The 14,318-nt window shown below is 42.0% G+C and overlaps 1 protein-coding gene across 2 annotated transcripts in view; it reads right to left on the reverse strand.

The window, feature by feature from the left end:
• Positions 1–14,318, reverse strand: part of HSPG2 (heparan sulfate proteoglycan 2) — a 411,257-nt gene that overhangs the window by 249,978 nt on the left and 146,961 nt on the right. For both annotated transcript variants that reach the window (XM_068131082.2, XM_078787133.1), the window contains 2 exons: positions 11,007–11,170; positions 8,731–8,913 (listed from right to left, as the gene is read on the reverse strand). In XM_068131082.2, the coding sequence (XP_067987183.2) occupies positions 8,731–8,913; positions 11,007–11,170 (347 nt within the window). The remainder of the gene's footprint in view (positions 1–8,730; positions 8,914–11,006; positions 11,171–14,318) is intronic.

Raw genomic sequence — 14,318 nt, forward strand, 5'->3', positions numbered from 1 at the left:
GTTTGCTTCCCTGGAACTGGTGATTAATAACCTAAAATTTATTATTTTTAATGTATATGCACCGAGTGAAAGTACTGACCGTAAAACTTTCTTTGCTGTCGTGGTAAACCAATTAAAATTGTTTGACCTCAATCAGTGCATATGCATGGGGGGTGATTTCAATTGTACGTTTGAGCCCAAATTGGACAGGAACTCACCAGAACCACATCCCGAAGCCCATGGTAACCTCTCCCATTTCCTTTCCGTCGTGCGTTTTCTTGATGTATGGCGCTTGATACACCCAAATGACCAACAGTACACATGGTGTCGATGTTCCAATGGTCAAGTGTCCTTAGCGAGGCTTGACAGATGGTACATCACCCCACGTTTTAGGAATATGATAACCTTCTCAAATATTGTCCCGTCTATCTTCTCCGACCACCACATCCTTTCCTATCCTTTCCTCACTTTAAACATACCAGTGCCTATTGGAAATTTAACACTAGGCTTTTGGACGATGCCTTTTTTAAGGAAGCCTTTCACAATCTATGGTTGAAAAAACCATAGATTGAAAAAAAGTAGTAGTTGTAGTAGTTTTCAAGTTGTAGTAGTTTTCAAGTAGTTTTTTTTTTTTTTTTTTTTTTTTTTTTTTTTGTATACAAGATCGAGGCTCGTGAAAGAGCGAACATTAATCACACAGAAAGACAAACCGACACATAAAACATACAACATCGGGAGCGGTAGACAAGATGGGGAGAGAGGGGGAAGGACACAAACACAACATTTGAGAGCAGGGACCGAGAGACATGGAGACATCGAGAGATCTGAGAGAGGGCGAGGGCTTTGGGGGGGGGGGGGGGCATGGGAAGGGGGCGGTGGGAGAGGTATAAAACATATGGACACTGCCAGGACTTCCAGGAAAGAAGTTGGAATTTCAAACAAGGTGGATCTGGGGTGAATTAGATTTTTTTGTTGAAACAAGTTGAAAAAAAGCCCCGTTTTGCTTCCATTAACCTGTGGTGGGACAATATGAAAACCCATCTAAGGCTGTTTTTTCAACAGTTTAATATCTATATTATAATAGCCGTAGATGATTCTGTCTGTCTGTCTGTCTATCTGTTGGGTGTCTGTCCGGGGTGTGGCTTACTCGGTTTGCAGAGTAGCTCCACCCATAGCTCCACCCATTCTGGGAGTGGCTATAAACAAATATCCACCATTTTATTAACTCGCATAGCTTTGAGTCCTGTTTTGTAGGCCCGTGGTGTCTTGCTCTCCCCCAGTTTTATTTCAAATCAAATTCGATAAATCATTTCATTTTTCACAGTCGCTAACATAGTTTTAGACTCGGTTGAAAAAAAACGGGAAGAAAATCCGATGAAAGTTGCCGTTTATAGAACGAAATGAATTCTCAAAGGCCTGTAACTTCAAGGCCATTGAGTCTCTCTCACGCCTTTATCTCCAATCTAACTCACCATATGATTTCATTTTTATCGATGGTTTTACTTTTAGACTCGGTGTCAGCAATAATTGAGAACAATCCACACACGCGGGAAAATGCAGAGATATATTTTTTAAAATCGCGTCATGGTGTATCATACACCGCCCAACATGACACCGCCGGCAATGTGTCGATATATATTAAAAATTCGCTTTTGCTTTTCCGTTATGATATATTACTATTTCGTTTGATGATAGTCGTCACAAAAACGTCAACAATGATGCCGACATATATTTCTTCGTTTTTATTTCATTCAACATATTAGCCGGAAGTAAAATATGTTTCAGGAAATTACCGAGAGATATTTCTTCGTTTTTTTTATTAGTTATGTGCGCATACACTTTAAATAGGTTTATTTGAAATCTTTAATTTTCCACAAACATTCCACACACGCGGGAAAATGCAGAGATATATTTTTTAAAATCGCGTCATGGTGTATCATACACCGCCCAACATGACACCGACGGCAATGTGTCGATATCTATTTTAAATTCGATATATCATTTCATTTTTCACAGTCGCTAACATAGTTTTAGACTCGGTTGAAAAAAAACGAGAAGAAAATCCGATGAAAGTTGCCGTTTATAGAACGAAATGAATTCTCAAATGCCTGTAACTTCAAGGCCATTGAGTCTCTCTCACGCCTTTATCTCCAATCTAACTCACCATATGATTTCATTTTTATCGATGGTTTTAGAGTCGGTGTCAGCAATAATTGAGAACATTCCACACACGCGGGAAAATGCAGATATATTTTTTAAAATCGCGTCATGGTGTATCATACACCGCCTAACATGACACCGACGGCAACGTGTCGATATATATTAAAAATTCGATATATCATTTCATTTTTCACAGTCGCTAACATAGTTTTCGACTCGGTTGAAAAAAAACGGGAAGGAAATCCAATGAAAGTTGCCGTTTATAGAACGAAATGAATTCTCAAACGCCTGTAACTTCAACTTCAAGGCCATTGAGTCTCTCTCACGCCTTTATCTCCAATCTAACTCACCATATGATTTCATTTTTATCGATGGTTTTGGACTCGGTGTCAGCAATAATTGAGAACATTCCACACACGCGGGAAAATGCAGAGATATATTTTTAAAAATCGCGTCATGGTGTATCATACACCGCCCAACATGACACCGACGGCAACGTGTCGATATATATTAAAAATTCGCTTTTGCTTTTCCGTTAAGATATATTACTTTTTCGTTTGATGACAGTCGTCACAAAAACGTCAACAATGATGCCGACATATATTTCTTCGTTTTTATTTAATTCAACATTATTAGCCGGAAGTAAAATATGTTTCAGGAAATTACCGAGAGATATTTCTTCGTTTTTTAAAATTAGTTATGTGCGAATACACTTTAAATAGGTTTATTTGAAATCTTTAATTTTCCACAATATAATTTACTTGCCATTTATCATTTGATGATTACGAGACAAATTCCTCTTGAGGATCGTGACAATTCATGCGCTGCGTGGAAACTTCTATTTCCAAAATGAATGAGACGATCGATGAAGAACGCAGACTTGAACAGGATGCAGCAAGAAAACGAATGAGACGGGCGAACGAGTCCATCGACGAACGTCAATGCAAACTTGCGGGGTCACCCGTGGGAATCCCACGGGCATGGATGTGTGTGACATTTCGACATATTGAGTTAGATGCTGCACATTCATTTTTACAAAATGGTTACTGGCAAGTCATCAGATCCAGAAATGGTGTAAAAACCACCGTTTAGAGGCCATTTTTCCCCGCAAAGCAGGGGTTGGCCTTTTCGGGGACCGTGGTAGTTGTTGTTTTTTTGTCCCCTTTTTGAAGCAATGTTTTACGGCCGGATGCCCTTCCTGACGCCAACCCTTTTTGCCGCCTTCAACGACAAACAGGGAATTACCAGTGAACTGGTACTCAATTAGCCGACCTCGGAAGGATGACAGGCTGAGTCAACCCCCCTGGCATTAATTCGGCGATCGACCGAGATTCGAACCCAGGATCCTAAGCCGGCACCCTAGCCGCTAGCCCAACACCAGAAATGGTGTCATGAATACAATTTATTTACGCACAAGCACAAAAGCAAGACGGGCCGATTTCCGATTCCGACGGGCCGACGGGCGAGACGGGCCGATTTCCGATTCCGACGGGCCGATTTGGAGCAAGAAAAAGAACGAGACGGGAGAAAAAGGAGAGAAACGAGACGGGGAAAGCCGATTGGAGAGGCGAGTGAGGCGCGATTGGAGAGGAGTGTGAGGCGCGATTGGAGAGGAGTGTGAGGCACGATTGGAGAGGAGTGTGAGGCGTGATTGGAGAGGAGTGTGAGGCACGATTGGAGAGGAGTGATTGGAGGGGAGTGTGAGGCACGATTGGAGAGGAGTGTGAGGCACGATTGGAGAGGAGTGTGAGGCGCGATTGGAGAGGAGTGTGAGGCGCGATTGGAGAGGAGTGTGAGGCGCGATTGGAGAGGCGTGTGAAGGATTGCAGAGGAGAGGAGTGTGAGGGATTGGAGAGGTGAGGGATTGGAAAGGAGAGGGATGTGAGGGTTTGGAGAGGAGAGGAGTGCTAGGTGGAGAGAGGAGAGTGTCAGGTGGAGACAGGAGAGTGTCAGGTGGAGACAGGAGAGTGTCAGGTGGAGAGGAGTGAGGGGTCACATATTATGTGAAATAACTAAATTCACACCATTTCTGGATCTGATGACTTGCCAGTAACCATTTTGTAAAAATGAATGTGCAGCATATAACTCAATATGTCGAAATGTCACACACATCCATGCCCGTGGGATTCCCACGGGTGACCCCGCTAGTATATATATATGTCACTCATGAAAGTCGAGTCACACTGACTCAGCTAGAAACTGAAATTCTAAAACTGGAGAACAAACTGGCGAAACAAGAGAATGAGGCAAACTATAAGTTACTCCTTGAAAGAAAGACCCAACTTAGAAAACTATTGCAGGAGAAAGCTGCAGGATTATTAGTTAGATTAAGAATAAAAAATATTAAAGTATCAGATAGCCCAGGCAATTCCTTTTTTTCACCTCAAATCCAAAACGAAGCCAGCTCGGCTTATCTTATCAGTTATGGACCCCAGTGAAAATGTAATTGCAAATTCTGATGGGGTAAAAAATACCATTAGAAAGTACTATTCAGAACTGTTTGCATAAAAGATGTTTGTGAGGATAAGATGAAACTCTTTACCTCCCATCTCCCATCCCTGACTGAGACTCAACGGCTGGAGCTGGATGTGCCGTTAACCCTTCCTGAATTAGAATGTGCTCTGGCTGGAACGGAATCTGGAAAAGCTCCAGGAATTGATGGCCTACCAGCTGAGTTTTACTTGGAATTTTGGGACCTTTTAAGTCTAGAACTCTTAAATGTAATCCAAGAATCCCTGCGAACTGGTGCAATGCCATTAAGCCTAAGGAGAGCAGTGGTGAGTCTCCTCCCAAAGTCAGGAGATCTCCGGCAGATGAAGAATTGGAGACCAGTTTCAGTATTGTGCACCGACAACAAACTGTTTTCAAAAGCGATGGCAAATCGTCTGAAGAAAGTCATTGGTGACCTGGTCCTACCCGATCAGACTTTCTGCATCCCCAGTTGATCCATTTATGACAACATTTTTTTAGTTCGGGATTTAATGGGCAATTACCACGATCAAAATGATTTTGGGATAATGTTTCTAGACCTTGAAAAAGCCTTTGACAGTATTGATCATGTTTTTTTGTGGCGTGTTCTGGAAGCTTGTGGCTTTGGGGTTAATTTCAGAGCCTTCATATCTCTATTGTACACTGACATCTCCAGTGTAATTAAGGTAAACAACGAACTCGTTTCCCCCATACAGGTTCAGAGAGGGGTTCGGCAGGGTTGCCCAGTCTCAGGATTGCTTTTTGCGTTAGCAATGGAACCATTACTTTGTACGCTCAGGGAGAATATCTCTGGCCTGACGTGTTTCCAAAGGAGTCCACCATTGACTATATCAGCGTATACAGATGATGTGTGCGTCATAATCAGAAACAACCAAGATATTGATGCTCTTTTTAAAGCCTTGAGATCTTTTTTCCAGGCTTCTTCCCTGAAAGTTAATTGGAGGAAAAGCAAAGCTATTTGGGTGCCTTACCTTAATAGTTGCCTCCCTGTCTCGACACATCTACCTCCTCTTCCGGAAAGCTTAGAATGGAAGGCAGATGGTATCGACTACCTTGGTGTGTCCCTTGGTTCCACACAATTTAAGGAAAATAATTGGGAAGGCTTGATTGGATAAATGGAGAGGAGACTGAACCTGCGGAAAAGAGCCCCACCGCACCTTTCATTTCAGGGCCGTGTCTTGGTTGCCAATAACTTGGTTGCTGCAACTTCATGGCATTGATTTATTTGCCTACAACTGCCGGAAGTGCTGCTTACAATGATCCAGGCCAAACTTGTGGACTTTTTGGGGGGAGGCCATCATTTGCTGCGGCCAAAAGTAATATGCCATACTGCATCTGATGGAGGCCAAGGCCTTGTTCACGTGAAATCCCGCCTCATGGCCTTTCGTTTGTGCACTATTCAGCACCTTCTATATGTTGAGCACCTGCCAAACTACCCATTGGCCTGTCATATTTTGCAACAGGCGGGCAGACTCGGCTATGGTCGTGAAGTATTCCTGACCCACCTCAAGTATGTGGATACATCAACGCTCCCTATATTCTACCAGAACCTTGTCAATGCCTGGAAAGGTCTCACAGTGAGTCCCAAAGTGGACACATACTCCCCAGGGATGTTTGAAGTTGAACCACTGTTTTTCAACCTTCTCTTCCCTGATGTATTCAAGAGCCGTGATTTGTGCCAACACTTCATTGATGCAGGCATGAACAAAGTATGGCACCTCCGGCCAAACTCTGGTGTAGGGTGGAAGACTGTGGAAGAACTTTCAAATATGACAGGAATTCGATCCAAGAGGACAATCGGCTTAATATTGAGGAAAATCGTACAAAAGGGTCATCATCTACAGGTATTATGGACTCAGAATACACATGGACAATGGACATCCTGATGAGTCATACTTCCCTAAACTGATTTTTGACTGCTCCCCCAGAGAACTTCCACCTGTTAGCATAGGGACAAATGAGTTGCAAGCTGCAAGCAGCAAGAGCCTGTATAGGTGTTGCATCTCCCTAATTCTCGGTGTTTCTCCATTAAACGGAGTAGCACGCTGGAAGAGACTACTCCCTGCAGGGCCCCCCCACTGAACCTGTATGGGAAGCGATGTATTGTAAGCAAATCACCAAAAGAACAGGGGATCTCCAGTGGCGCATTGCCCACTGGATCATCCCATGCAATACATATGTGAGGAATTTTGCCCCAATATCTGCATGCTGCCCCTTTCGCTCTGTAAATGAGGATGTTTTTCATTTTTTCATTGGCTGTGAAAGACTTTTTCCATTATTTAACTGGTTGAACTTTGTGTCACACAAATTGAATTTCAGATTGACTTTTCGCTCCTTTATTTTTGGATTCAAAAAGAAATGTACACAAGACAAAAAATATTAACTGTTGTGTTTTTTTGTAGCAACAGCAAAACTTGCTACATACTTGTCAAGAAAGGAGAAGCGTAACGGTAAACCGCTTCACCAATGCCACATCATGACGTTTTTCACTGCGCTTGTTTCTGCAAGGGTAAAACTTGAATTTAATTTTTCCAAGACCATGGCTGAACTTGATGTGTTTGTGGAAAAATGGTGTTTGGAAAATGTCTGTGAAGTTCGCCAAAATGAGTTGGTATTATCTCTTTCTTAAATAATCAAGTCTTTATATATTTTTGGTGGTATTGCTTTGTTAAATGTTTTTGTAAAAATTAAATGATTAATTGTTATTATACTCGTTGTTTTCTTGCTTTCTTATTCTCTCCTGTTTTATTGGGATTTTTTTGGATTTGTAAATTGTACATACACACTTTTATATTTTTATAATAAAAGGACCTCAAAAGTCAAAAGTCTCCCACTCTCAATGTCTCTCTCTCCAACTCTCAATGTCTCTCTCTCCCACTCTCAATGTCTCTCTCTCCCACTCTCAATGTCTCTCTCTGCCACTCTCAATGTCTCTCTCTACCACTCTCAATGTCTCTCTCTACCACTCTCAATGTCTCTCTCTCCCACTCTCAATGTCTCTCTCTCCCACTCTCAATGTCTCTCTCTCCCACTCTCAATGTCTCTCTCTCCCAATCTCAATGTCTCTCTCACCCACCCTTAATCTCTTTCACCCACTCTCAATCTCTATCTTCCACTCTCAGTGTCTCTCTCTCCCACTCTCAATCCCTCTCTCTCCCACTCTCAATCCCTCTCACACTCTCAATCTCCCTCTCCCACTCTCAATTTCTTTCTCTATCACTCTACATATCTCTCTGACACTCTCAACCTGTCTCTCTAAATCTCTCTTCCCCTCAATCTCCCTCTCTAAATCTCAATATCTCCCCTACCCACTCTCTCTCTCCCTCTCGATCTCTCCCCATCTCAATGTCTCTCCCAATCCCTGTAATCTAAAGGTCTCAATATTATTCAACAACATATCAAATAGGAGGATGAATGGAGGTGTGAACGAAATTAAATGAGAATGGTGAGATGGAAGTGTAATGCAACATTGAAGGATAGGAAACCAAATGTGGAATTAGGAGATAGGTTAGGTATAGAGAGCATTAGTGAGGTTATGCGTAAGGGTAGGTGGTTGTGGTAGTCGGATGTGAAAAGGATGGGGAGGACAGCTGTTTGAAGAGGTGTATAAATACGAATATGAATGGAAGGAGATCAGGAGGCCATCCAAGAAAAACATGGAAAGAGATGATCTCTAAGTTAAAGGACTAACAAGAGGGCTATCAACGGATCGTGCAGCCTGGAAAGCAACCATTAGGTGAATCATGGCTTACGCATGCAAGCAAGGAAACGGCCGTACAACGATTATGATGATGATGATTCTTATTATTATTATTGGGACTTCTCCTGATGAGGTCGAAGCACGAGGTCTGCGGCTTTCACATCACAGGAAGGTCTGTGGCCTCTATTTTTTTACCATCTCTCCTCCGCTCTGGCTACTCCTGCTCTTTCAGCCCAACCCTCCCAGCTCCTACATGATGTACATGTTTATCCAGTAATCCCCTTCTGGTTAAACTCGCAAAAACCGAGCCTTCTGCACAACTTGACTCCTTTGTTGCTCTTTGGTTGTGTTTCATTAAAAAAAATAATTTAGGTCGAGTGTGATTAAGATATGTGCCACACCTCCACAAAATGAACCTCCAACTCATTGTCAAGATCTGGCTGTGTCAGTTGCCGGGGCTTGTAGAGCAGAGAATAGTCAGGGCCCTCCAACAGTACATCAGGTTGGTCAGGTAGCGGTGCCATGCTGACGCGGCCTAGACCATAGTGGATGCGATATCGCAGGTATCCTCTGTACGAACCAACCTGACAGCACAAACAGGAAACACCATCATCAAGCACATTAAATACGACATGACGAACAAGAGGAAAGTGAAGCATACTGGTATGTGAATCAGTAGAAGAAAGGAAAGTTCACTGGATATCTGAATAGTCATCACACTGGATATCTGAATCGTCATCACACTGGATATCTGGCTCTGAGGAGGCATGGACTAAAATTTACTTCACCTCCATTGTAAATTTTAATAATTGGTAACTCAAGATAACGAAGAAAACTGGTACAGCAGCTCTTCACAATAAGTCCATCGGTATACAGTCACGAGAAAAAGTAAGTACACCCCATGTAAAGTTTCGACTTTTTCAACATATTTCAACCTACGGCTATTTGATCTTCATTTCAACAATATTGATAGATAAAGGTGATATAATATAACAAATATCATGAAACATTTACATTTTGTAGTCCATTGTATAATTTAAATAAACATAAATGCAAATTTCGCATGTGGAAAAAGTAAGTAGTCGGTGGTATTGCTAGAGACCCTTGGCTCTAGTCGGTGGTATTGCCCCCTTAGGCAGAAACAACCTCAAGTAGGCGTTTCTTATAACTGTCTACCAGTCTCTGACATCGACTGGGAGAAATTTTTACCCACTCCTCCATGCAGAATTCTTTCAGCTGTGCGATGTTTGAGGGGTTTCTTGCATGCACAGTTCGTTTCAAATCCCCCCACAACATCTCGATGGGATTTAGATCCGGGCTTTGACTTGGCCATTGCAGAACCCTCCATTTCTTTCTTTTCAGCCATTCCTTGGTGGATTTACTGGTATGTTTAGGGTCATTGTCATGTTGCAAGGTCCACCTTCGGTTGAGCTTCAACTTTCCGACAGATGGCCTCACATTATCCTCAAGCACCCTCTGGTACAATGAGGAATTCATCGTGAATTCTATGATGGTGAGCTGCCCAGGCCCTGATGCAGCAAAGCTGCCCCAAACCATAATATTTCCACCACCATGCTTTACAGTTGGTGTCAGGTTCTTGTGGTCAAATGCTGTCTTTGGTTTTCGCCAAACATGTCTTCTGGTACTGTGGCCAAATAGCTCTACCTTTGACTCATCTGTCCAGCTCTTTCACGAGCCTCAATTCAGTATTTAAAAAATAAAAATAAAAAATAAAAAAAGAGCACATTGTTCCAGAAGTGCTGGTCTTTGCCTAGGTGTTCATTGGCAAACTTTAGTCTTGCCCTGATGTTCTTTCTGGACAGCAAAGGTTTCCTTCTGGCACACCTCCCATGTCGATCAAATTTGTGCAACCTCTTTCTAATGGTGGACTCGTGCACTTTGACATCAACAGTGGCCAGAGCTACCTGTAGGTCCCGTGATGACATTCTGGGTTTCTTAGAGACTTCTTTCAGCATCTTGCGGTCTGCTCTCGGGCTGAACTTGCTGGGGCGGCCTAGCCTGAACAAGTTGGCAGTTGCTTGGAATCTTCTCCACTTGTAGATGATGATCTTCCGGACAGTCGAATGATTGATTTCAAATTGTTTGGAGATCTTTTTAAATCCCTTCCCAGACTCGTAGGCTTCTATAACCTTCTTTCTGAAGGCCTCACAGAGCTCTTTTGATCCAGGCATGGTGACGCCGCACAATTCAACAACAAAGAGCAAACCAAACTAAATGTCTGAGGTTTAAATAAGACAGGTTCCTCCAAGATCCTCTCCAACGATCTTCTAATCATTTGCACCTGAGCTGGTGCACCTGATTCTAATTTTAGGTATTTGAAGTAGTGATAAATGTAGGGGTGTACTTACTTTTTCCACGTGCGAAATTTGCATTTATGTTTATTTAAATTATACAATGGACTACAAAATGTAAATGTTTCATGATATTTGTTATATTATATCACCTGTATCTATCAATATTGTTGGAATGAAGATCAAATATTATGTTGAAATATGTTGAAAAAGTCAAAACTTTACATGGCGTGTACTTACTTTTTCACGTGACTGTAGGTGTCGCTCCTATGCACGTGAACATGTGCGATGTGTCCTGAAGTGGGAGGTAGCTTCAGGAGCAATCGACACCCACATGTACATGTGATCATGCATCATGACAATACCTTATTTCCTAGAAACTGATCAGGTAGTGACCAGTATGAGGAGGCTGTGCGGAAATGGCGGGAAAGATCTACGAGCTGCAAGTATCGAGTCTGCTCATTCACAATGACTTGGGTTTCAGCTAGAAGATTCTGGGATGGTGAACCATGAACTGTTACCTCCACACCTGTAAGCCAGAGGGTCAATAATGACAAAGATTATGACAGCGAAGCAATGTTTAAGTGCGAGATTGAGTCGGTGTTAGGAAGAGCAGTGATATACAAAATAAACCAAAGGATGTAAAAAAAAAAAAAATCACAGTACAGTATAAACCCCTCATTGACTGTTATGCTGCGAAGTCACACTGATGATAAGCTCTTTAAATGTTAAAAAAAATACTCCAAGGTTCTGGCCGTCTAGCCTCACACAGGCCTCCTCGTGGCGGAGTTGTTCTCACTAACAGGTGTAGAGGTGAAAGGAGAATCACTTGCGCCTTCAAGCCAATTGCTTTGGGCAGATGGGGTTCGTTAGCCTTGGGTAGTCTGTTCATCTAGGGGAAGGAAACTCTGAATCCAAAACCACCTCTGCCCTGTGGTTTAGGTTTTGAAACCAAAGGCTAAGGGTTTAACAGGACAAAGGCAGCAATAATTTTTAATGGCAGTCTTTGCATTCGTTAATCCATGGGCCACCCCATTTTTAGCCTCCCGATCAGGTTTACGTGAAGTCATGGGAGCATGTGAGCTGTCTGGAAGAAGGCAATGGCAAACCACTTCCGTACATGCCAATAAAACAATCATGATCATAAATCTGAGAGATAAAGCTATGGTGCTGGATGATGAGTTCCACAGAAGTGAAAGCTCCCAAATGGCTACTGGGGAAGAGCAAAGCATTTTGATGAATAAGACTGGCCATTATGACGGGACTGGATCAAACCCACAAGGAAATCCAGTCGCTGAGGTTGCCACAACTGAAGATCGAACTCTGAACTTCTCAAACATTCACAAAATTGGGATATGGAATGTAAGGACAATTAATCAGGATGAGTTCGATTAATAAAATGAGAGATGGAAAAACTGGAATTTTGGGGATAAGTGAACTTAGATGGACTGGTTTGGGGCAGTTTCAATCTGACGATTACAAAGTGTTCTTTTCTGGAGAAGAAACCTGTAAAATAAATGGAGTAGCAGTGATTTGCAATAATAGATGGCAGATACAGTATGAGGATACAATGCAGTCAGTTATAGGAAAATATCAATGATGTTGAAAGAATATCCAGTGAACACCACCATCCTTCAGATATATGCTCCAACTTCTGCAACAGATGAACAAAATGTGGAGGAGTTTTAAGGAAAGTTGCAGGAACTGGTAGAACAGATGCCCAAAGGAAATGTAATTTTTATGGGAGACTGGGATACAAAAATTGGAGAAACAGAAGCACCAGGGATTGCAGGAAAGAACGGACTTGGTGTCCAAAATGAGCCAGGGGAGTGTATGCTGGAGTTCGGTGTGGAGAATGAGCTCAGAATTGCAAACATATGGTTCAAACAACCCAAGCTCAGACTGTACACGTAGACTTCGCCTTGTGCACTACATAGAAATCAGATTGACTGCATTCTAATCTATAGAAGATGGAGAAGTGCTGTGCAATCTGAAAACACACTGCCAGGTGCAGACTGTGAGATAGATCGTGAACTCCTTGAGGCAAAACTACAAGTGAAATTGAGAAAGATGAAAAAAAACTCCTCCCAGATATGACCTTGAAAGTATATCTAAACAACATACAATAATGGTAAAAAAAAAAAACGCCAGGCAGAGCTGGACTTGGTTGACAGAATGTCAGACAAATTGTGGCAAGAGGTAGAAGACATTCCAAAGGAAGAGCAGAAAAACAACATCCCAAAAGCAAAGAGAAAGAAGGAGGCCAAAGGGCTGTTAGAAGAGGCAGTAAATTTTGCAGACAGAAGAAGCGAAATGAAAACCAAAATGCGCATCAAGAGAGGACAGTAAGCGGCTAAATGTCAACTTCCAACAACAAGCCAGGAAAGTTTGGCTCTCGGATTGGGATCCTGAAGAGTATAACAGAAAAAGATCTCTGACAGAAGCAACACAGGTGAAAGAAAGATGAAAGTACTAAACAAGAACTTTACACAAACAAGACAGCAACAAGATGGCAACCTTCGAAGAAAGGGAATATGAGTAAGAACCAATAGTGATAGAATGTGAGGTACGTGGAGCCTTGAACAAGCTGGTAAATGGAAAAGCACCAGATGCCGATGAAATTCCAATATGTCTCTTTGAGGTAGTCGGAGAAGAGGCAATCAAAATTTTAACAGGCATCTGTACATAGATCTGGAGTCGGATTGTATGGCCTAAAAGATGGACGCAGTCAGTCGAGATACCATTGCCAAATAAAGGGGATGCAAGTGAATGTTCAAAATAACCGAACCATTGCCTTGATGTTGCATGTGAGCAAGATATTACTAAAGATCATTCAACACTGAATAGAAGACTTGATCATTATGTGAGAAATGCCTGTTGAGCAAGTTGATTTCAGAAGAGGAGGAGGTACTGGAGATCAAATTGCAAATCTGAGATGGATCATGGAAAAATCAAGGGAATATCAAAGTAGGATGTCTGTCTGTTTGATAGATTACAGCAAAGCCTTGGATTGTGTTGATCATGAATTTATGTGGATTATGTTGAGAGAAATGGGGATGTCAGACTAGCTGATATGTCTGATAAGAAGCCTGTACACTAAACAAGAAGTTATAGTAAGAACAGTATGGAAAGAGAGAAAGGTTTGGAATTTTAAAAATAGGTTAAACAGGGAGGCAATCTTTCCCCTTACTTGTTCATTCCTGTGTTGTGAGTTCATCATGAGGAAATCTAACTTGGCTGACATAGAGGATGGAGTCAGGACTGGAGGAAGACGTATCCACAATCTAAGTCCTAAGATATGCTTAAGATACCACTCTGTTGGCAGAAAGTAAAAAGGGCTTAATGAAACTGCTGCAGACAGTGAAGATGGAAATGAAAAAGCTGGTCTTTGTTTAAACCAAAAAAAAAAAAACTAAAATCTTGTCAACTGAGAAGATCGACATGCTCGGATTGGGAGACGATCATGCGGAAATAGTAAAACGTTTCATTTTCCTGAGTTCTAAGATATAAGTGAGTGGAGAATGTAAAGGAGAAATTAATAGACGGTTAGCATTGGGGAGAACAGCAATGTCAGGATTGACAATGATCTGGAAAGACAAAGATGTGACAATACAATCCAAGGGGAGGATGCTGAATGATCTGGTATTTCCAGTTAAAATGTATGGATGTGAGTCATG

The sequence above is a fragment of the Myxine glutinosa genome, chromosome 11, assembly GCF_964187855.1.
Source record: "Myxine glutinosa chromosome 11, kmMyxGlut1.1, whole genome shotgun sequence".
NCBI lineage: Eukaryota > Metazoa > Chordata > Myxini > Myxiniformes > Myxinidae > Myxine > Myxine glutinosa.